This window comes from Salvia splendens, unplaced genomic scaffold, assembly GCF_004379255.2.
Source record: "Salvia splendens isolate huo1 unplaced genomic scaffold, SspV2 ctg709, whole genome shotgun sequence".
NCBI lineage: Eukaryota > Viridiplantae > Streptophyta > Magnoliopsida > Lamiales > Lamiaceae > Salvia > Salvia splendens.
Genome location: NW_024599377.1, coordinates 1 through 25,041, shown reverse-complemented (window position 1 = coordinate 25,041; position 25,041 = coordinate 1). Strand labels below are relative to the sequence as shown.

Here is a 25,041-nt window from a genome sequence, read left to right as displayed (position 1 = left end):
GACAGAGCACAGATTTGAAGAAATGTATTGAAAGTGAGTTGAAAAAGGTAGTGGAATGTGGATCCTACTTTTATATATTAGTTTTATAATAAATGTGATTAGGAATGAATTAGTGGAATATGAGATTCACTACCAAAAATGGTAAAAAGTGAAATGGGACAAACTATGTGGGACGGACCGAAATGAAAAAATTGGACAAACTATCTAGGACGGAGGGAGTACATCTAAACAAAGAAAGATAAAATGTGAATAAAGTAAGATAGTACTAATAAAGACTAAAGTCCCAATTTGGTCCTTAACATAATGCATTTTTTTGTCCAAAACATTATCTTTTGAATTATTCGGTCCCTCACATTTGGTCCATTTTGGACGGTTCCGTCAAATTTTTTACGGTTTTAATTATCGGGTCACAAATCCGTCGTTAATCCGTCACTAACTGGGAGAAACTGATCCGTCACAAATCCGTCACAAATCCAAGTGATAATCATCAATTGCGTATATAAGAACGATACCATCAATTGCGTATATAAGAATGATAATCCCAGTGAGAAACTAACAAAAACACTAATCATCAATGGACAAAATTCTCGATGAACTCTTCCCTTCCATCGCAGTCGGCAAATATGTCGCTTCCCCTTCACTAGATCCAGCTCGGATTTACCTCCCGCCCAACGCCGATCCTACCAAAAAGCTCCCGCTTCTCGTCTACTACCACGGCGGCGGCTTCATCGTCGAATCCGCCTTCCCCCCGCTCTATCATAAGCACCTCAATCGCTTAGTCACTCAAGCCAACGTCGTCGCCGTCTCGGTAAATTACCGATTAGCCCCTGAATTCCCGCTCCCGATCGCGTTCGAGGATTCATGGCGCGCTCTCAAGTGGATCGCCGAGGGCGAGGAGGAATGGATCAACGAATTCGCCGATCTGAAGAGTGTGTATTTAGGCGGGGACAGCGCTGGCGGGAATATAGCACACAATATCGCAATGCGGGTTGGAGAATCCGGAGGGTTTCAATTTGGAAGGGATGTTCCTGAATTGCCCCGCCTTTGGATCCGATTGGACGCGAAACGGCTGAGGAGTTCAAGAAGTGGATGGATTAGTGACGGAGATTAGTGACGGTTTAGTGACGGATCAGTTTCTCCCAGTTAGTGACGGATTTGTGATCCGGTAATTAAAACCGTCAAAAATTTGACAGAACCGTCCAAAATGGATCAAATGTGATCCGATTTCAAATGTGAGGGACCAAATGATTCAAAAGATAATGTTTTGGTAAAAAAAAAAGCAATATGTTAAGGACCATTTTGGGACTTTAGTCACTAATAAATTATTGTGAGTAAGTAAAAGCCTGAGTAAAAAAATGTGAATAAAGTAAAAGAAAAATGATATAAAGTGAGTAAACAAACTGAGAGTAACTTTCATTTTTAGCAGATGAGATTAATTTGACGGGTGGATTAACATGTAAAGATGAGACAATTTTTTTAGAGATCTAAATAATAAACTAGGTTGGATAAAAACTAGCGAAGAAGTGATGAATGATACCACGGTTAAAGTCAAACATTAATTCTGAGTTAGAAGAATGGTGAATGGATAAAGACGGAATAGAAATGGATTTGAGACCCTCTTAAGGGCGAGAGTTATTTAAGATATTTTAACACCCTGCATGGGTGGACCGGAATGACATGTCGAACTTCCATTACGTGGGTAGGTAAGACAAGAGAACCATCATCACTTCCATCATGTGGGTAGGCAAGACAAGAGAACCATCATCTATGTGGGCCGGAATTAGCATTGCACTTCCACTCGTGAGGTAAAGAGATAAAGAGATTCATCATCATTTAAGCCCGCTATAATACCATATTACAAATGAGTCATTCACCCCCTTTAAAGGCCTTATAAGAGGGAAGATTATCCACTCTTATATAGATTAGATGAGATCTTTACCTAGTCAATGTGAGACAAAATTTAAGAGATAACAGAGGCACCACCAACACTACCTAGTTCGTCGTCGCCACCTCGACTTCCCTAGCTAGTGGTGACCGTAGGACAACCATAGAAGGTTCAAGGTCTGCCAAGCCATTACAGAGACTACATCTAGTTATTGATGGGGGAGTGTTATTTTCTCTCTCCACTTAACACACAAAACAATATCTCTTAAAATCACGTGTCATTACCAAGTGTGTCATCTATTATGGAATGGGGAGAGTATTTATTACGTGGAGGACTGGAAGAAGGCATCCAAGAGCAATCAAATTTGTTGGCGATATTAATCGAGGCCTCCATAGGAAGATTACTTGGTCTCTTTGGAGGATTATTTTCTTTCGGTTGTTTCAGTCTTTCAAGTTATTTTGTTTCGATTCTTATCCAGTTCCGAGTTCCTATTCAAAGTTATTTTCTTCCTGCCTTTCACTTCATGTTAGAAACCGATAATTTTGAGTTGGGTTTGGGTAACCCATTAAAAAATCATTCTACTAATTATTTGAATTTTTTCTTAAAATTTATATTTTAGCTTTATTCTCTATATTCATATAAATCATGTTTAAATCATATAAACCTGATATATAAAAATCAAGTTTAATCAGGTAACAAGGTCTTATTATGTAAACCATATTTTAAATCGTGTAATTTCAGATTTTAATCACGTTAATTAGGTTTTTGGATCGTTATCGTGTTATGTGAACTCATATTATTGTGGGATCATGCCCTTTGCAAATATGAAGTAGAAGATTGAACTGAAGCTACTGTCAAGAGCCGTTGGGAGCTCAGGGAAAGGAACAAGTGTTGAAGCTCATTCAAGAGCTGAAACTAGCCGTTGGTGAAATGGCAGTTGTAACTGATTTTAGTTTTGGAGTTAGTTGGTTATCTCAACTTGTAATCTTTCATATATTTAGCTCGATTTCACTGATTCAAAAAGCAGAGAGTGAAAACACATACACATACACACACAACGAATTGGGGGTTATTGAGCTCTAGCTTGAGATTAGCTTAGGGCATTCAATTTGTAAGTGTGAGAGTCGTCTTCTTGAGAGTGTTGAATCAATAAACTTCATGAGTCCGTGGATGTAGGCAACCTTTGCCGAACCACGTAATCGCTTAGAGTGCTTTACATTTCTTGTTTCAGTGTGTGCAATCAGTGGTATAATCCTGACAATTATATCGCGTAGTTAACGGGTTCAGGTCTTGTGCATATCGTGTTTAGATTTGAAAGTAGCAGAAATCAAGTTCGGGGATATACCCGATAATGACCCAACCCGCTTGGATTTGTCATCCCAAAGATATGTAGTGGATCCACAACGAAATGGAGAGCTTTTTATTGCATTTTACAACTTTTGTGTATTAACATATTATGAGCTAAAAAAATTCATAGCAAGTTGGATATGGCCCAAATATAAAAAGGCTTTTAATTTGTTGATTGTAATGCTCTCTCTGTACACTAGCAACTAACAAAAATACTGAAGGAGTCGTAGAATTCTTTGTTCATATTAAAATTTCATGCAACTGTGAAGAAAGTTGAATCAAAAACACACACATCTTGATGAATCAAAGTTGTTTTAACTAAACTAATGTGTACAATATAAACAATCGTATATACAATCAAACATGATAAAATGAGCATCAAATCGATTGAAAACGAAATCCCAAATCTGTAACTAACACCCCATGATAGAAAAATTTAGTTCACAATCAACTTCATCAGTCCACAATCGAATCCGTTAGTTACATTATAGGAAATTCATTTTGATTCCTTTAAAGTTAATGTATTTTAGTGGCGATAACCCTCGAGTAAATAGATGCTTTGCCCATTTACATTTTCTTTCAACATACATATCCTTCAAAGGATATTCAGTAGCTGGGGCAAACACTTAATCTAATGCAATAATTTGGAAGGGTTGACCATGTGCTCATCAAAGGTCACAGCTCCTATACAATGATTATGAAATGATGAAAACCTGAAATAAATACAGATATCACAAAAGTTGAAAAACAAAAAGATTGTGTTTGTTTGTCAGAGCTGCCTTGGACGATCATCTACTGCACAACAAGCTGGAAACCCAAACTGAGGAGCTGTTAATCACGCTCTAGCAAGGCAGCCATGGTTCATCAGCCAGATGTGGTTTCATGTCTCCTAGAGATCAAGGATACAGAGATATGAGCGATCATGACTGCTTCACGAAGCCACCAGTTTTATGTAACTGTCATTTATTCAGTAGGTATTCATATCCTTAAAACAAGAAGCCCAAAAAATTCCTAAAAACAAACACTTAAACTAAAAAATGGTGGGGTGCGCCTGGCCAATGCAATAGTGCAACACAAAGGCGATACATGAAAACCCAAGTAGCAAGCTACTTTGACGGATCTTTCCCCTCAAAAAATAAATTTAATATCGTGTGAACCAATGGTCCACGTATCAGATATTAAACTGATAAGAACAGATACTACACTTGATCTTAGCCAAAAGGCCGAGAAAGGTATGAGTTTTTCAAAAACTGGCCCATGATTTTATACTACATGGTCTGCTCTTCCTTCCTTTATTCATTTCGATGTGGGAATAACTCATAATCCAACAAGACATGTCCGAAATTTAGTGAATTCTAAAAACTTTTTATGAACAATGTGTTTTAATATAATATTATATTCAAAAGTTTTACTTCTAACGCTTAAAATAAAATGTTCACATATAAAAGTTTAAAAATGTGTATTGTTACTTCTCTAAGTATATATTAGTCTCAAATTGAAATACCACTTAATTACTTATGTGTTATAAAGTTAATTTCTCGTGTTAGTTTTCAAGTCCAAATGGCTCAATGGGTTAGCCCAAATTCCAAAATTTCAATTTAATGGTGATTACAGTGTATTAGAAATTTAGAAATAGTGAGAAAATTATAAATTTGACTAAATGTTGTGTTATTTTTAATAGTAACTAGGGTGAAAATTATATTGAACTATAGTACATAATAAGACAATCAAAATATATCTTTATGTAAGTGTTAAAAACAAAAGAAAATAAATTAGTGAAGTCTTCGGTTGATTTCACTTTTGATAGCTTCCCATGGTTATTAGATTAATCCTTTTTTGGAACTTTTTTTTACATTCTCTATTGCTATATGGGCAAAGATTCATCCGCAAAAAAGATATGTTAATTATAGAGATGTAAATTGACATACTTATATTATCATATGTTTGCAGATACAAATATTTCCATATTAAATGGCCACAATTTGCAGATACAGATACTCATGTATGGCTATAGCTTATACATGAAGGGAAAGAGTAAATCAAGAAAAGTAATATGAATGAAATCTATGTATGAGTTTGATGTTAGAAAAGATTAATCAAAGAAGCTTCAAGAGCTGCACCTTGAATAGGGCTCCTTGGCATGAGACACAAGGCTTCGACGAGGACCAAACTGCATCAAAATAGCAAGGAAAGGTTAAACGATGACCTGGATTAACATCGAAGAAACACAAACATCTTGATGAATCAAAGTTATTTTTTTGAACAAAAAGTGTTTTTAAGACTATTCCCAGATCTAATTTCTTGTTCCTCCACCCTAACAGCGTATTATTTAGAGTTATGTAAAAAATCCACTAATATTAGCCATATAGTACTAATTTTCACTATGAATTTCCATATGATAAAAAATACTAGTAAGTATTTTTATGTCACAAAAAATGTTACTGCTAAATCGCTTATTACCATCCTTATGGTCTCTTAACAAACAAAAATTATTTAAAAGCAATATATCTGTTGAATCACGAATTTTCTTTTTCGGTCCACTGTGTTTTTGTAGAAGGAATGAGCTTTGTTTAGTAAGATACAGACTGGTTGAATTCTCTATTTAAATAAAAAAAAGTTGGTGAAATAAATTGGTTCAATAATATAACAGCACATAGACTTTTTATTAGGTGATAATATTTTCAAAGCTAATTGTGATGACTTTTTAGGATTTAGGTGATCCAAGACACACCTGCATACGTATGTATATCCATTAAATTAAGCAGAACAGTTAGCAGTGTATTATGCTTTCTTTTTCATTTTCTTTTTCTTTTTCCCTCAACATAGTAAGTATAGAACCCACCCTTGCAATTTGACTTCCCTCAAATCATAGGTGAAACAAAAACCTTTTATATTAAAATCCAATCCAACTAATTTACACATTCAAGTAAAAATGTAGTATCTCCAAAATCACAAAAAACAATAATAATCCCATGGTGCCCCTTCACCATATACACAGCTGCAATCAACTAATGCGCACACGCCTGATAATGACAAAAGCAGCAATTCACCCATATACACAATAATTATCATAATGCATACTATATTGCAAATAATGACAACTGCTTTATACATAATGCACAACCTCAAACAAATAATGCACATACTATATTGCAGAATAATGGCAAATACTTGATTCATAATGCATAGTCCCAAAATCAGTTTCTTATAGAAAAACACACATAATAAGTTGTTAAAAATATACCACGCCATAAGGTGGTTGTGTTCACTTTCCATCATGTGTCTACTAAAAACGTACAGTTTAAATAATCACTCCAGCTATTAATTAACCCATCAACCTACATCACCCAAGCCGAAACTCTCACTCACTCCAGCCCATAATTCACGACCCACTGCTCGAAGTTGAACTTGGTCGGTCTCTCTCTCCAATACCTCGTGGCTTTAGACTGGTTTGTGCTACCTCTGGTGTTGTGCGCACATGTAAGGAGCATCTTTGCAAACCTGATTCTAAACATCTCTAAGCTTTTTGTCCCTTTTGCGCTCAGCCAGCACTCCCAATCCTTCTCCTTCTCACCGAAGTACGTCTCCATATGGCGCATGACGTACACCCCCGTCTCCATTGTTACTACGTTGTTCCTCCATGGCATTGTCACCACATAAAACATCAGAAATTTATTATTAAAAACATAATAATGCATGAAGTGAGCTTTATAATGCATAATACTAATGACAACATGCACTTATTCATTAAAATAATGCGCACTTTGAAGCTTCACTGAGTTAATTCACCCATATACACAATACTCTTTATAATGCATACTATACTGCAAATAATGATAACAACTTGATACATAATGCGCAACATAAATCAAATAATGCACATATTTATATTCCATTGAATAATTTTCCCACACCACCTAGCACGCAGGCAAATAATGCACAATACTTGCAAATAATGCAGCACAAAACATAAATAATGTAAATTTTTTGATAAACTAATAAACAACAATTCTCATAATGCATAATATATTGCAAATAATGACACTTATTTGCTATATAATGCACAGCATCGGGCAAATAATGCACATAGGTATAATGCAAAATACTTGGCAAATAATGCATCCCAAAACTTCAATATTGCAACTTTTTAATCAACAAATGCGCACTTTGAATCTTCACTGAGTTAATTCACCCATAAACACAATACCTCTCATACTGCATAATATACTGCAAATAATGACAATTACTTGCTACATAATGCATAACCTCAATCAAATAATGCACATATGTATCTTCCATTCACCCATTTTCCTACACCAGCAAGTAACCAGGTACATAATGCAAAATACTTGACAATTACATCGTCGACTGCTTCGTCGATGTCGAGTCGTACCTGCTTCTCTGATATGGACCCAACAACATAAAACATCAGAAAATTAGCATTAAAACAGAATACAACATGATATGAGCTTTATAATGAATAATACTAACGACAGCATGCATGCACTTATGAATTCAAATAATGCGACAGTTGAAGTTCACTGAATTAATTCACATATATACACAATACTCTTCATAATGACTACTATTCTGTAAAGAATGACCAAAACTTGACCCATAATTCGCAAGACAAATCATATAATGCACATATTTATATTGCATTCAATAATTTTCCCACACCACCCAGCACGCAGGAAAATAATGTACAATACTTCCAAAATAATGCATCAGCACAGAACATGAATAATGTAAGATTTTTGATAAACTAATAATCAACAATTCTCATAATGCATAATATATTGCAAATAATGACACTTATTTGGTATATAATGCACAGCATCGGGCAAATAATACACATAGGTAATTTCCATTCAACACTTTTCCCACAACCTCCAGTAAGCAGACACATAATGCAAAATAATGGGCAAATAATGCATCCCAAAACTTCAATAATAGATCATTTTAAACAACAAATGCGCACTTTGAATCTTCACTGAGTTGATTAACCAATATACACAATACCTCACATAATGCCTAATATACTGCAAATAATGACAATTACCTGCTACATAATGCACTGCCTAAACCAAATAATGCACATATGTAATCTTCACCGAGTTGATTAACCCATATATACAATACATTTCATAATGCATAATATACTCCAAATAATGACACTTACCTGCTACATAATGCACTGCCTAAACCAAATAATGCACATATGTAATCTTCACTGAGTTGATTATAACCCATGTACACAATACCTCTCATAATGCATAATATACAGCAAATAATGACAATTAACTGCTACATAATGCATTGTCTAAACCAAATAATGCACATATGTATCTTCCAATATCCAATTTTCCCACAACAGCAAGTAACCGGGTACATAATGCAAAATATTTAACAAATAATGCATCCCAACACATCAATAATGTAAATTTTAGATTAACTAATGCGCACAAAACTGTCCAGCAATTACCCTTTCGGCAATTACCCTTCCAGCCATTAACTAATGCGCACAATGCAAGCCTAATTCATGCCGAAGAAACTGAAGTAATTATACACTCATTTTTTACACTCAATCAACTGACGCAATTATACACACAATTATACCTGCAGCTTGTGTAGGTTGAGAGCGCGACGGACGACCTCGTTTAGACATTGTGAATCTATCATAACAAAAAGAAATAAGATACTCGAATCCATCATTTTAAACCCAAAACAATGTTTGCGCTTCGGATATAGATAAAACCGGGACCAAAACGACTACTAATTTTTGAATTAAAAAAGTCGCAACCTAGTCGATGTTGAAATCATTGCTTTTCGTGTCTAAAAATTGATGAATTCGACTTCTAGTCGGCCTTTTTCACACATACCTTGTTGACTTGGTGAATACGACAGCACCGGTGTTGGCGGTTAGGGTTCGATGTTTGCACTGGTGGAGGGTGGGTAACGGGATCTAGAAGATTGGTGTCAAATTTTGCGTCGGCTTCTAACTGAGAAAACGACTATTGTGTGATAAAAAGGGCGGCTAGGGTTTGATGATTATCAGAAGATGGGGAGAGGGAAAGGCGGAAGAGTGGAGAGGAAGTTAGAGCGTGTTGAATGAGAGAGAATTATTCGATGGAAGGGTTGAATTCATCAGCTTGCTTAAATTTCGGACCTTCCATATTCTGGCGGTTCCTATTTTCATTTCTTTACTAAATTACTCTTATAATGCACACAATCCGCCTTATAATGCAACGCGGGTTTAAAAATCAAGCATCCATCCGGACTGTTGATGAATCAGATCTAACGATCCATATTTAGAAGAATATTGGATCTACTAAGGGATGAATAGGAGAATAAGGCTCCCATATATATATATATATATATATATATAGGGAGATGATCAAAATAAGTATGTGTTTAAATCCAGAAATGCAGACCAAATCTTGGCCCTAGGATTAGATGATCTAATGGTCAATAATTAACCAAAAAAACGGAAGGTCATAATTAAGCAATTTTAGGTCATATTATAATATTTAGGTTTAATGTCATGCTAAGATCGTTTTAGGTCATGCTTTGTTAGCATGACCTAAAAATTACCTAATTATGACCTAAAAGTGACCTAATTATGATATTGTTCTGCGTTTCTGTATTTAAATCTAGTTTTGCATAGATCAAAACCCTATATATATATATATATATATATATATGGGAGCCTTATTTCTCCTATTCATCCCTTAGTAGATCATTACAAAGAATCATCGTTATAATTATGGGTCAACAACGATATGATTCAAATATTAAATTTCATTCATTTTATAAAAAAATTCTATTTCAACTCAAAGTTCATTTTCTTGAAATTCGAATTATTTGAAATAGATGGCTTGGCTTTTTAAAAATAAAATAAAATAGGAATAAGAGTTATGTTTACAATTATTTTTATTTAAATAATTTAGTTATACTTTCAAAACAATATATATGTTATTTACATATAATCAATTTTTAGTAGAGATATAACTACTATGTTCTAATCAACTTATTGCTTTATATTATTAAATCATATCATCTCAATGAAAAGAATCTAAAATACTTTTGTCAATTTCTAAAAAAATAACCAAATTTAATAGAGTTTGTATAAAAAGAGAATGAATATCTTTTTAACTTACTTGGGGAAACGGCAAAACACTAAAATAAAACTATGTCCTTATTATCACCTTATGTAACCTGTCATTGTCAATGCAATTTTACTAAGTAAAAACTAAAAACCATAAAGCAATTAAGTAAATTAAAACAAACAATAATTAATCAATCATTATCACGAGAAACAGCTGTAGTTTATTCTACTTTTAATTTTACAAGGTTGATTGAGATTTGAGAAGCTTACTATGTGCTCAAAATATGGCTAGCAATCCTAAGACTCTGCTCAAAACATTCAAACAATTCATCTTTTTCTTTACAAAAAAAAAATAATGTACATTTGATCTGATCATCGCAGTTTACGACCAGGCGAATGTTGGTGGAGTGACGATCTCATGGTGGCAGAATCAGCAAAGGATTCCCCGGCGTGTACCTGGATAAGAAAAGACACGTTGGATTGATCAGACGGGGCGTGGTAGAAAGGCTAGACTAGACAGTTACCTCAGTGCCAATCCTTCTTTTCCTTTTAGATTGGGCGGAACTTGACCCGTTAGATTGTTGTTCTGCAAGAAGCTGTGCAACGAAAACCAGAATCAGATTTTGTTCCAATATTTTCAAGAGAGATTAACACGTTGGTGGGATTCAAACTTACACTTCGCGTAGGTTCTGCAAGCTCCCCAAAGACGGAGGAATGATTCCACCTAGACGATTGTCCTGCAGATGCCTGAAACAGAAACGGTTCGTGTTTGACTTGAGGACGGAAAAGGAACACAATCTAAATGTGCTGAGTTTCACTCACAAATTCTGCACTGCCTTCAATGAACTGAGGTCTGGAATGGTTCCTGACAAGCTGTTGTTTCCCAGCAAGCTGTCGAAAACGAGAAGCCATCAATGTCCCAACAACGAGAAGACATGGATAGAACTGTGTATTTAGAAATTCACTCACATGCTAGACAGTGCAGTCAGCCTAGAAATGCGAGGTGAGATCAATCCCACAAGCCCCATGCTCGTCAGATTCCTGTGCAGCAATCGGGAAAGAGAGGAGTAAGCTTGACTCTGTTTGATTATCACGGGATAAACATATACAGTATATAGTAAGATCCTACTCACAGAGAGAGTATACGAATTCTAGGTCCGTAGGAGCAAGTGACTCCAGTCCATGTATACCGACTTGGCAGACATGGATCGCCACTCCAATCAGCTGGAGCGTTGTGGAAATGATTTCTTAAGTCTATCATAGCAATCACTGTGGAAAAAAAAATTGAAATCTCAGTTGAAGGAAGCATTGATATACGGATTATTGCATAGGAGCGGATCATACCATCACGGGCGAGAGTCTTCCCTCCTGAGGGAATCACTTGATAGACCTCTCCAGCGTTGATCAGAGGACCGGCAGTCGAGCCGGGTGCAGGAGTCAAGGTCAGATTTGTGATTCCAGCAAGAGGCCACTGGCTCGAAAATACCACAAGACCAACTGGAGTTCTGATCAAGTTACGGTAATAAGGGACACTGTTTATGGTTATGTCCATCGCCCTAGAGTTGTTTGAGTCGGAGGCATGATCGTCAGCAAAGTAAAGAGCAATGGAGTAATTTACTCCACCAGGTAGAGGGCCGGGGGGCCAGTTCAGCGTCAGAGGCTCGACAAGGCTCTTTGACAGTCGTGTATGAAACACTTTCTGCGGAGGAAGGTTCCAGATGCCAGAAACAGCAAGGTCTTGTGGATTTGATAGGGGGAACGCATCTGCTCCGAACGGCTGCCAGTAGCGATTGAACTGATCATCGGGATATCTGGTGAAGTTCGTATGCATACGTTTAGCAAGGGAAATGAATGAGTTACAACACTATGAAGTAAATAATGTTGAATTATTACACTATTACTGAAAAACCCAATTATGCAAAAATCAAGAATGTAGTTTCAATAATTCCTATTCTAAGTAAAACTAGAACAATGTAAAGATCAGAGCACATAATTACAATCCACCTACAAATTTTTATTTGTTCAATAGAATCAATGCTTCAACCATATGAGAGATACACAAAAAAAAAAAGATTCTTCACTCATTTCAGAAATCACAAATACAATTTCTACCATAGCTAGGCTGATAATAAGAGAACTCAAGAACTATCACCAAAACACCACCATCCACCTGAATATTTATATTTGTTCAATATAATCAAATCTTCAATTATATTTCCTAATCAAATATAACACATACAATAAGACTAAGATCAGCAACCTCATTCAAAATATTTCAATAACACAAAGAAATTGACCAAAAACACCATTTCAGTACTAAACAATGATTCATAAAAAAAAATCAAAAACCAAATGCAGAAAAGAAGTCAAGTACTCACCCGAAAACAGGTCCATCGTATCCAAAACTATGCCTAGCCACCAAGCTCAAAGCATGAGCCCGAAAATCTGTGGAATTATACAACTGATCCCACAAAGGCACAACCTCAAGAGCAGATATAAAAGGGTCTGAATCCGTATACGTGTTCCCAGCCACACACACACTCAGATTCTTCCCGGTAGGCATAAAGACACCTTCATAGTAAGATGCTTCCCGCCTCAAATAATCCTCAGTTGTGTTCACCACCCTCCACAATGTCCCATCCACAATCTGATCAAACACCGGTGGATTGGTATTGCCATTCACTCCACCATAGTAGTAAGTTGTTCTAACCAAATACTTCTTGGTTCCATCCACAGGAATTTCGTAGCAGAACTTCTTGAAAACGTTGTTTGAGAGAGGGAACGATCGGACGGTGAAGAGTGTCTGGACCAGATCCTCTCTTGCAATGACCTTGGAACTCCCTGCTGATATGTAGCCGGAATCCGGCAGCCATTCCAAGCCATTGATCACCGATCCAACATCAGCACCACAGTCAATCAACACACCTGAAAAAACATACATAAATAAATCCAATAATTTCTCATTTCAATAGGGCTAAATACTAGTGCTTGAACTTTCATCCATTTTGCAATTTTAACAACACTTTTAACACCCCTTATTATCTGTTGCAATATTTGAAAAGTGATACCACAAAATGGGTGAAATTTCGTGTAAAATGCATTAATTTACAGTTAATCATTTTAAATACTGAACCTATACAAACACTAGTTGAAAGGAGAAACCCTAAAGGAAGCATAAAGATCCGATTTTTAACAGGAAAAGCATAGTGAGATCAAATTCCATCTAGATTTCGAAAAGAGCCATGTCCAAAATCAATCAAGAATCACAATTTATCACAAATAAGATGCAAAAATAAAAAAAACTAATAATCAAATTATAGTGACCTTGGAGAGATTGGCAGAGGCAGATTGGGAGAAGGGCAAGGAGCAGGAGAAGACGGGTGGGAATCATGGCGGATAATGGTAAGAGCGTAGACATGAAAGAGAGAAACGGGGTTTAGAGGGAGAGGGAGTTGAAAAGGTATGTATGAGTTGATGTTGGAGTTGATGACAGGGAATTGAATGGGTCAGTGTTAGGTGAATTGAACAAGAAAGAGATGAAGTTGGGACGGAGCAAAGTAAAGAATCATAGAAATGACATATTTTTATTTGATAAACGCGGGAAAAAACAGACATGGTCAACGATCTAAGGTTGTCTGAGTCTCAATTTTGTGGAATCACCACTTCCAAATTCAGCAGCTCCACCTTCTTTAATTACGAAAATATAAACATACATAATACCTACATACAAACTTCATGCCTTCAATTTATAATTGAACCAAACCGATTTCATTTGAACCGATTATTTTATTATTCATATTATTTTAGTACTAAATTGCCCCTTATTATATTTTAAATCCTAAAAATAACTATCAAATCTCCATATATAATTATGTTATTCCTACTCCGTCGTTAAATCCATCTCATCAAAAGTAATTAACACTTATAAATCCAGATTAAAGCATTGACTCCTATTTGCGGAATACAAATTATAAACATATATTTATTCATTATCTACAATGGAAAGTAGATTTTCAGAAATGCCATTAAACTATGTTTTTTAGGAAAACATAGTAAATTTTTAATAGAATTTGATTACTATATTTGAAGCATATTGTAAAAATTTATTTTAAATTAAAACATCTACTAGTATTTATTAAAAGTAGAATTAGACATACATTTAATAAAAATAGAGTTAGATATAATCATTCATTAGTTAGAAAAAAGTTATTGTAGTGATTGTTAATAAATACTGCCGAAATATTTTGGCAACATAATTGTGTAATACAGTATAATAGAGAGATACTAATACTTTCCAAATAAGTTTTAAAAATCTCTAGAAATATCTTAATTTAGCATCGAAACAAAATCAATTTGAACATAAACAATAAGATGAATACTCGTAAGATGAATACTTGAATTGAAGAAAATCAATGATTGATGCAGCACACCACAACAAGCCTGGCGAAGCAGACGGATAACGAGGCAGTGCGGCGAGGTAGGCAAGCGGCAATGCGACAAGGTATGGTGGTGGAGCAGCGAGGCAGGCTGACAATGAGGCTACATATATTTTTGCATATCTAAAGTTTGTACTCCCTCCGTCCACGAATAGGAGTACTATTTCTTTTCGGCACGAGTTTTAAGAAATGTTAAGAAAAGTGGATGGAAAAAGTTAGTGGTATATAGATCCCACTTGTATTTGTTAGTTTTAAATGAAATATGATGAGAATGAGTTAGTGGAATGTGAAGTCTATTACCATTTATAGTATAAATGAACCGGGACTCCTATTCGTGGATAGACTAAAATGGAAAAACGAGACTCCTATTCATGGATGGACTAAAATGGAAAAATGAGACTTCTATTCGCGGACACTGGACAGAGAGAGTATTAGTATTTGTAATTTAATTTAATTTACTTAATTATTTTATACAATTAAAATCCTATAAAATTATTTGTATTTAAATTAATTCAATAAATTATTCCACTACTTTTATGCTGCCACATTTCCACTCATACTTGCTCTTTTAAATTGATTTGACCAAGAAATGATTACAAATACTCCATATTATTTCACGTCTTCAAACAAACAAATACAAACACACACAGCTAATAAAAATCCTTACCATTCTCAATAGAAGAATTTAAATTTTTTACAATTTATTTTGCAATTTTTTTAGATTTTTAGTACAGCCAGAATAAATTAGGTCAAAGAACAATAACAAATATAATATGTGTTAGAGTTGGGAAAATAGTTAAATAATATAATGCTTAAGGTTAAATATATCGAATTCGAATGTAATGTGATACAAGTAAGGAAAAATATCTAAATACCCACTTACCGTACCGAAAATACCGATTTTCGGTATACTGCAATTTTCGATACAATATTATACCGTACTGAAATCTTTCAGTGTGATACAGTATCAATTTTCATATTCCGCAGTATACCGTGCATACCGAAAGATTGGTACATTTTGAAATATTATGCTATATTTAATATGTTTATATATAAAATAGAATTAAAAGAAAAAATCTTCGGAAATCCTACTTTTCCATATTTTGTGTATAAAATATAGTTTTTTTTAATAACGGTATTACAGTGTACCGTACCGTACTTCGGTATACCGTAAAAAATGTGGTATACTGCAATAACGGTATATACTTAAAATTCGGAATGTTAACAGTATGATATTTTGTCATACCACAGTCTTTTATAAGGTATGACGTTCTTGGTATGGTATACCATTCCGATCCCCCTAATTGAGAACAAATAAGAGAAGTAAATAAACAATAAGTAACCTAAGTAAAGTAGCGATGTCATATCGACTTAGTGGCTATATTAGCAGATTTGGTAGTTGTCAAATGGATTAATTGCGTGTAAGTAAACTATATGATTATTGACTAATATCAGCAATCTACATAGAGGAACCAGATTCTTTCTAGGAACTTGTAATGAGCAAATAGAAGCATTAAGCATGTAATAAATTATTACTTGCAAGCTAATTCCTCTTTATAATAAACAGCATCATACATCATACATGCTCTGCCTCATTTATGTAAAATTAAATGTGTAATTAATTTACTGGTAGATAATTATAAAATATATGTTGCATGCAACAATATTTATTATATAAACGACAATTTGTACAAGAGGACTTGGGTCAATATACAGGGAGCATGATGTGCCACAACAATTTTCATCCGCTGTTACCATGATTACAGAATTAGGTCATCCACTCTTACCTTATTAGTACTAGTATTATTTACCACCACTTAACTCTTTAGCTGTTTGATTATAGAGATATCAAATACAATATATACATAAAAGAAAAAAGATCAATGGCCAGCACACTGATTTCAGACACCTAAATATACACAAAAGAAAAAAATCAATGGTTCAACCATACTAAGTCACGTTTCATAAAATGTCGTGAAAGCAGCAAAAGATCATAAAACAATCAGAAAAAATCGATGTCAATGTCGATTGCTGATATTGTAATTTTTATGTAGTTCATCTCCAAGAAGGATCATCAATTTATGTAATCAACACTGAAATAAAAAACGTCCAATTATCATAAACTTGATTGTGATTTGATACATGTTTTAAACCCTAACCTTAAGAATTGAGACGAAATAAAAAAAAACATTGATATGATAGCAGGGGTAAAATCAATCAACAAGAAACAAAAACACCAAAAGTGATACGATCAAAGCTAAGATTGTAAGTAAAATCCTACATCCACGTACACAACCAACATAATACTCCGTCCCACAAGAATATACACTCTTTCATTTTTAATCCGTCCCACAAGAATATGCACTTTTCAATTTTGGAAACTCTTTTCCCTCTAATGAGATAAGACTCATTCTCCACCAACAATACTTTAATTACCTTTTCTCTCTACCTCTCTCTTACTTTTCCAATTTTACATTAAAACTCGTGCCGAATCCAAAGTGCATAATATTCTTTGAGGACGGAGGGAGTATAACAAATACTATCATACAAGTAATACGAAATTGAGGACGACTATCACTAGATTTATTGAATGAACGGAATGAGTAAACAAACAGAGGAGTAATGGAATGATGACAAATGTAACCAAAGGAACAACACATACTGCTTTGGATCACTGATCGTAGCCCTCGAGCAATCACTTAACTCGATTGAGATAAGGGGGTGGGGAAAAATACCGGAAGACCGCACTTACTGTACCGAAAAAATACTGAAAATACCATTTTTTCGGTATACCGCAGTTTGTACCGAAATCCTTTCTGTACTGTAACGATATCAATTTTCCTATACCGTGGTATACCATGATATATCGTACATTCGGTATACTGACGCATACCGAAAAATCAGTATATGTTGAAATGTTATACTCCATCAATCCCATAAAGGTGTGGGCAATGGGTATGGCACGAGAATTAAGACAAAATTGGTAAAGTAAGAGAGGGAAGGTGAATGGTATGGTAAAGTAAGAGAGACGATGAGAATGGTAGTTAAAGTGGTGTTAGCGGATAGTGAGACCTATATTATTAAATTGATATAACTTTCCAAAAGTGAAATGCACATATGTTTGTGGAACGGACGAAAATGGAAAGTTCACATATTTTTATGGGATGAAGGGAGTATTATACTTTAATATATTTATATATCAAATAGAATTAAAAAGAAAAAATCTCTGAAAATCCTACTTTTAAATATTTTGTGTATAGTATATTTTTTAATAATGGTATTATGGTGTATCGTACCGTACTTTGGTATACTGTAAAAAGTGCGATATACCGCAATAACGGTATAAAAAATTAACCATATCGAATTTTCGGTGTACTAAATTGCGGTATTCCAAAAATTCGATATGATAACGGTATGATATTTGTCATACCACTATTTTTGGTACAATATGCGATATGACGTTCTCGGTATAGTATACCGTACCGACCCACCACTACCTATACAACTTTTAAATTTATATTCATTTTGTATATAAAATATTATAATATTTCAAGTTGCATCACATAATGCAATTCCGGTACAATTTGCTACCAATAATTGTTCATACACAATACAAACACACAAAACCAGGTGGAATTGGAATTGGAATTGGAATTGGAATCGGAATCGGAATCGGAATCGGAATCGGAGGAATACTATGTTAACTTCATTCTTCCCATTTTAGTTGAAACATTTTTTTGGATACATAAATTAAATTTGTATTAAATGGGTCAAATGAAGATAAAATAAAGTAGAAGAGATAAAAAGAAAATAGAGTAGAAGAGTAAATAAAGTAACGGTGATTATATATTTTATTATTTGCCAAAAAATAAAATGACTCTATTTATTTAGAATGAATGTGATGGATCCGCGAATTATTGATGTTAGTAAATGCTGGTAGAGAATTATGACACAATGAATTTACGTGGTTCGATTTACTGAGGTAAATCTACGTCCACGGGGAGAAATGAGGGCAGGTTTGTATTGCTTGATCTGCGAAAATACAGCTTACAATACAGACTTGCTATATGCTATTTTATCTCTAGAGGGCTTAACCCTTTTCTATCAGATCTAAGTTCTATTTATACATTGAACTAGGATCGTGGTTTGCAGCCCCACTAACAAGATCGTGGGTGAGCAATAACTGCTCAATAACTGCTTCATACCACTAAATAGATCGTGGGTATAGTGGAGGTCGTGGAGGCCTTTCGTGAGTCCACCAACTCCTAGTTCGGTCGAATGCTGAGACCGAACTGCTGGACTTTACCGATCAGCTCTTGCCGATCTGAGAGGAGAGCTTGACTGGTCGGCTTTTACCAAGCTGTAGGCTGAGTCCGAACTCTTTGGTCGTGCCGAACTCTTTGGTCGTGCCGAACTCTTTGGTGCCGAACAGATACTCTTTCTTGGGCTCTGGGCTGATGGGCCGTCACTGTTATTGGGCTTGCCATTAGGGTTTAGTTCGTACCCCATCACTACCCCCCCGAAAAGCGAAGTGGATCACTTCGGCGAGGTGAGTCACTTCGGCATTCTGGATAACGGTAAGGGGGAGGCTGACGTCAGGGGACGTGCCTAGCGCATGCCTGCATTAAATGCGACAGTAAAATCCGGCCGTTGATTCCTGAAAAGGTGGGATTCGAAACGGCGCAACGATTTCGAAATCTTTCCCGTATCTGATAAATACGCTCTTTCTTCATCATTGAAGCACTTTTGCTGTTGCGTCTTCTATACTCTCTTTCTTGCGAAAATTCTCTCTCCGCTTTCAAGAATTTTTTCCAGACTATCTTCACCTTCAAAAGTAAGAAAAATGTCTTCTTCTTCTTCTTCGGAGTCGGGTAGCGTTAGGAAAGGGGGTAAGGGGTCTTCTAGCCGGAAAGAATCCGGGGAGAAGACCGTAGAGTATTTTCACAGTATCTTGAGTAAGGATACTGTGATATCCCTTTACGAAAAATACTCTTTTCCTGGGGGGACAGGCGGTGGTACCTGACGGTGATCACAGGGCTGACTCCCCGCCGGAGGGTTACGTCACCGTGTACGAGGCCTGCTTAGAATGCGGGCTTCGTTTCCCCCTCCTTCTGCCTTTATAGATTTACTAGATTTTTTTTTCAGCTTCCTTTAGGCCAGGTGACTCCGAACTCTTGGAGGCACTTGTCGGCCTTCGCTGCCGAACTCCGTAGGTTAGGAAGGGATTTGTCTTTGAAGGCGATCCTTAAATTCTTTCAATTTAAGAGGAAGGGTCTTGGTTTTACTTGATCCCTTTACAGCCTTTTAGGGCCTTTTGTAAAACGAAGTGGCCGAAGTGGCAAAATCGCTTCTTCTACTATGATAGGACCGCGGCTCCTAGTTTTCCCTGGAGAGGGCCGGAGTCCGTTATCCGTCACCCTCGGCCTGAACCGTTGGACGAGCTCGACGGCGAGCTCAACAAGATTCCCCTAGTTAGGAAACAATACACGGAGTCTGAGCTCGTCAAGGGCGACGTCGTGTTCGACATCTCGTCTTCGACGAAGAGGCCGAGGGTGAGGATTTCTCTTTATCTTTATGCTCTACTGCTTTAACGAAGAAAATCTGACTTTGCTTTCTTGCTTTTTGGCAGTGTTCATGTTGAATAAGGCTATCAGAAAGTCCTCCGAGCTTGTGGAGCCGGAGAGAGAGAAGGCTACCAGCTCGGCGCCTGATGCGAGAAGAATCCGAAGAGGCAAAAGACCTCTTCGGGTCCAAAGAAGCCGGAGTCGACTTCGGCAAATAGGAAGGGGAAGACCCAGAAGCCCCCGAGAGCGCCAGAGAAAGACATGGTCTTGGCGCCTCCTTCGGAGCATATCTGTGAGCCATTTCTATGGCCCACGGCTTCGCCGAGGTGAATTGTCTTCTTGATTCTTGGCTTGGCTTCTGTCCTGTATTTTTGGTGCCCTCTGTTAACTTTTTTCCTTATCCATTTTCAGAGGAATGATATGCTCTCCAAGCTCGTCGCCGTCGAACTCTCCAAAGCGTCCAATGACTATGCCGAGATGCAGAGGAAGTTGGCGGCTGCTTGTCATCGGGCCGAACAGGCTGAGGCTAATTTGAGAAGGCCAGAGCTGCTAGGATTTCGGCCCAGGATGAAGCTCAGTTTGCCAAAAAACCAGCTCGTCATCCAGCGAGAGCAGGCGAAGCGGAGCGATGCTGCTGCCGTGGTTGCCCAAGGGGAGGCTCTCCGTGTTTACACGGAGAAACTCTTTTTGAGCAGCCAGTTCTCGGCCTTTGTCGGTAGCCTGGTAAGGCTAATTGCCGATAAGGGCGAGCAGGGGGCCGACGTCGTGCTGCCTCTGTACAGCCGAGAGATAGCAGCTCGGCTTCAGAATCTGCCGCTCCTTGAGGAGCTCGCTTCATCTTCGGTCCTGCTTTCTGCAGACCGAGTCCGGAGTTGTCGAGCTGATCGGGACGAGAACCTGGAGGCTATCTTTGCCTCCGTGGGACCCGTTTCACCCGCTTCGACTTACAACGGAGAGGGTGAGGCCGAGCCGCTGGAGCGGGAGGCCGAAGTCGATCAGGCCGGGCATCCGGAGAAGGAGGCCGATCAGGAGGCGGAGGCGAGGCCGGCAGGAGGCGAGGCCGAGGCTGAGGTAGCCAGGAGAAGGAAGCTGTACCAGACCGAGGAGCCGGAGACGAAGCAGGCGGAGTATGATTTCGTCTCCCTTCTCTTAGTCTAGTTTCTTCCTTGTAAAATGGCCTTGAAGCCCTCCTAGTGTAAAAAATTTTCCTTGTGAATGAAAAATTCTCTACATTTGTCTTCGTATAGCTTTCGTACTCGCCTTTATTCCTGTTGTATTTTACTATCTGCTCGGTATAGCTGCCGAACTAATAGCTGCTTTGTACTCAAGGAGATGGAGATACTTCACTGGAAACGGCTGTACTCTTCGGCTTTAGACGAAGCTGAGAGAAGAGCTATAGCCGATCAGACGAAGAATGACGAGCTTCTGGCTCGTTTAGTGAAGCTGGAGGCCGATATCAAGGACTTAGAGTCCGATAAGAAAGATCTGGAGGCCGAGCTGAATACGACCATTGCTGAGAGGACTGCGTACGAGGATTACATCCGTGTGCGCGGGGGATTGACCATATCAGATGTTCAGAGTCGAGTTGACGAACTGTGGGAGGAATATCTTGTACTCCGGAGGAACAATGCGCTGGAGAGCTCGGCTTGCCAACAAGTTGTGAAATCACTACGGCGTTGGGCTTCTCGGTACAACATTGTTCTTTCTCGGCGCCCCTCCATAGAAAGATTCCTTCGGCATATCGTGCCAACAGATGCTCGCACTCCAGATCAAACCTCTGGTTCCCTTGTTCAAAATCCTACTCCAAGTCAACAACGAACTCCGGAACAGCCGGAAACGTCTAGACGAGAACGGGCTCAGGAGCAACCGGAATCGTCAAGACAGGGACGGACTGAAATTCGCCGAGGAGTTGTGACTATGAGCGAGCAAGATCAGCAGATGCTTATTGCAGAGACTCTTCATCGCCGAGGTGTTAGGACTTCTCGGGCTCGGGGAAGAGGCGTTGGGTCGAGGATAGCATCTCGTCGACCTGCTTATTCTTCATCTGCTCGGAACGACCGAACTCGGCTTCCAGAGGATTTTGTGAATAGGTGGCTCAACTTTAGCAACCCCGGACAGTAGAATAGTCCTTTGTAATAGTAGGGTAGCGGAGTTGTATGCTGAACAAGATTTGAAAAATGAAATTTTGTCTCCACCTCTAACACTGTATTTACAGCTTAGCGAAAAAATTTCATCGTACTTGTCCTCGGTCTTATGAAGTATACTTCTTTGATCGGACTTGGTCCTTGGTCTTATGAAATAAACTTCTTTGACCGGACTCGTCATTGGTCTGATGAAATAAACATCTTTGACCGGACTCGTCTTTGGTCTGATGAAATAAACATCTTTGACCGGACTCGTCTTTGGTCTGATGAAATAAACATCTTTGACCGGACTTGGTTTGTGTTCTAATTTGGCGATTTTTGTCGCCGGGATCGAACTTTCCCTTGTCCTAATTCGGCGAGTTTTATCGCGTGGATCGGACTTTCCCAGTTAACCGAAGTGGTCTTATGCAGTAAACCTCTTTGACTAGACATGGTCGTCCTCGGTCTTATGAGGTAAACTTCTTTGACCGAACTCAGTCGTCCTAATTCGGCGAGGTTTATCGCGTGGATCGGACTTTCCCTTATTGCAGTTCGTTTCAGACGAAGTGCTTATTAAGCTGAATTGCGGTCTTGTATCCTCCTTGGAAGCTTGGACGCACAATCGTTGGCTTATTGCAGTTCGTTTCAGACGGACTGCTTGTTAAGCTGAATTGTGGTCTTATATCCTCCTTAGAAGCTTGGACTCACAATAGTCTTTAATAATCGATCTAAAAAGGGGATCAGTCTTTAAAGAACGATATACCTTGGTACCATTTGTAAGAGACGACAAGCACATAGAGACAAAACACATAGAGAAAAAAAGAAAAAGACAAAGAAAAAAAAAAAACTTTAAACTTTTATAAAACGACAAGTAAAAGATACAAGTAAAAAAAAAACAAACAATAAAACATGTACCCCTATGACCGAACTAGACACAAGACAGACTGACCGGACTTTGTCTCTTACAAGTGGAACTTCTTGAGGTTGGAGACGTGCCATGTTCGGGGTACTTGTTCTCCTGACATGTGAGTCAATTTATAAGACCCTTTGCCGAGGACTTCTGACACCCGATATGGACCCTCCCATGTGGGCTCGAGTTTGCCCAGCTTTTCTGCTCGGCTTACTTCGTTGTTTCTCAAGACGAGATCTCCCACTTGAAATTGAAGCTTTTTCACCCTTTGGTTATAGTACCGGGCTACTTGCTCCTTATACTTGGCTGCTTTTATGCACGCCAATTCTCTTCTTTCTTCGGCGAGATCTAGTTCTGCTCTCAGTCCGTCGTCATTCATTTCTGAGGAGAAATTTAGAGTTCGGGGACTGGGTACGCCGATCTCCACCGGAATTACGGTTCAGTGCCGTACACCAGACTATACGGAGTTTCACCGTTGGAGGTTTTGGGTGTAGTTCGGTAGGACCATAGGACTTGAGGGAGATTTTCTACCCATTGTCCTTTGGCTTGTTCTAACCGAGCTTTTAACCCTTTCACCAGAATCCGGTTCGTTACTTCCGCTTGTCCGTTTGCTTGGGGATGGGAGACCGAAGTGAACCGCTGTTGAATGTTTAGCTCTTGGCACCAATTCTTGAACGTCTTGTCGGTGAACTGAGTCCCATTATCCGAGATGAGGATGTGGGGTATGCCAAATCGGCACACTATGTTCTTCCAGACGAAGTCCAATGCCTTTGAGCTCGTTATCGTAGCTAATGGTTCAGCCTCCACCCACTTCGTGAAGTAGTCCACGGCAACGATAAGGAATTTCATTTGCCGAGGAGCTTGAGGAAGTGGTCCCACTATGTCTATGCCCCATTGCATGAAAGGCCAAGGGCTTTGCATAGTGTACAGATCGGTCTGCGGCATCCTTGGGACATTTGCATGAATTTGGCACTTCGTACACTTCTTGACGAGCTGCACTGCCTCTTGTACCATGGTTGGCCAATAATATCCCCATCTCAGAACTTTTTTAGCTAAAGCTCTGGCTCCGATGTGGCTACCGCACGATCCTTCATGAACTTCTCTGAGGATGTAGTCCGTCTCTTCTGGTCCTACGCACCGCAATAACGGCTGGAGGTAAGACTTTCTAAAGAGGACTCCTTCATGAAGTTCGTACCGAAGAGCTCGGCACGTGATCTTCCGAGCTTCTCTCTTATCCTCGGGCAATTGTCCTTGATCCAGATACTGCAAGATCGGCGTCATCCAGTTCGGCGGCTGGATACTGAATGTACCTCGGCTTCATCAATGCTTCGATGCATTAATTCTTCCGCCTTTGAGCTCGGATCTGAGGCCAACTTACTTAAGGTATCTGCTCGGCTATTTTCCGCTCTGGGAATACGGATTATCCGAAAATAGGAGAAACTTCGGCTGATGCTTTGCGCTTTGTCCAAATACTTCTTCATTCTCTCGTCACGGGCTTCACTTGTACCCAACATGTGATTTTACTATGACTTGTGAATCACAATGGACTTTGAGAGATTTGACGAGCAGGACTTTGCGCTAACTGGAGTCCGGCCAGGAGGGCTTCGTATCGGCTTCATTATTAGTAGTGGGGAATAGGAACCGAAGTGAGTAGGTTACCTCGTGTCC

At 38.1% G+C, this 25,041-nt stretch overlaps 2 protein-coding genes and 1 non-coding gene across 4 annotated transcripts; 1 reads left to right on the top strand and 2 right to left on the bottom strand.

The window, feature by feature from the left end:
* The first annotated feature begins 574 nt into the window (after positions 1-574).
* Positions 575-1,111, top strand: LOC121791049 (probable carboxylesterase 2). Its single transcript, XM_042189104.1, has one exon. The coding sequence runs from the start codon at positions 575-577 to the stop codon at positions 1,109-1,111; it is 537 nt and encodes a 178-aa protein (XP_042045038.1).
* A 3,161-nt stretch (positions 1,112-4,272) lies between these two features.
* On the bottom strand, positions 4,273-4,468 carry LOC121791051. Its single transcript, XR_006048462.1, has one exon. It is a non-coding gene; the product is annotated as a U2 spliceosomal RNA (small nuclear RNA).
* Positions 4,469-10,507: 6,039 nt separating this feature from the next.
* Positions 10,508-14,016, bottom strand: LOC121791050 (probable LRR receptor-like serine/threonine-protein kinase At1g67720). Of its 2 annotated transcripts, XM_042189105.1 has the most exons (9): positions 13,665-14,016; positions 12,719-13,265; positions 11,685-12,151; positions 11,474-11,609; positions 11,310-11,381; positions 11,163-11,231; positions 11,016-11,087; positions 10,865-10,936; positions 10,508-10,796 (listed from the first exon to the last, which is right to left on the bottom strand). In XM_042189105.1, the coding sequence occupies exons 1-9, from the start codon at positions 13,756-13,758 to the stop codon at positions 10,757-10,759; spliced, it is 1,569 nt and encodes a 522-aa protein (XP_042045039.1). In that variant the 5' UTR covers positions 13,759-14,016; the 3' UTR covers positions 10,508-10,756. The 2 variants fall into 2 exon arrangements, with proteins under 2 accessions (XP_042045039.1, XP_042045040.1); XM_042189106.1 differs by lacking the exon at positions 10,508-10,796 and having other exon boundaries at positions 10,804-10,936.
* Positions 14,017-25,041: the final 11,025 nt, after the last annotated feature.

Bases quoted from the DNA above. Each gene is read 5' to 3' on its own strand.
- LOC121791049 (XM_042189104.1), top strand. From the start codon at position 575: ATGGACAAAATTCTCGATGAACTCTTCCCTTCCATCGCAGTCGGCAAA.
- LOC121791050 (XM_042189105.1), bottom strand. From the start codon at position 13,758: ATGTCTACGCTCTTACCATTATCCGCCATGATTCCCACCCGTCTTCTC. The intron at 13,266-13,664 runs GTCACTATAATT...ATGTTTTTTCAG, and splicing joins CCTCTGCCAATCTCTCCAAG to GTGTGTTGATTGACTGTGGT. The intron at 10,937-11,015 runs GTAAGTTTGAAT...TTCGTTGCACAG, and splicing joins TTGCAGAACCTACGCGAAGT to CTTCTTGCAGAACAACAATC.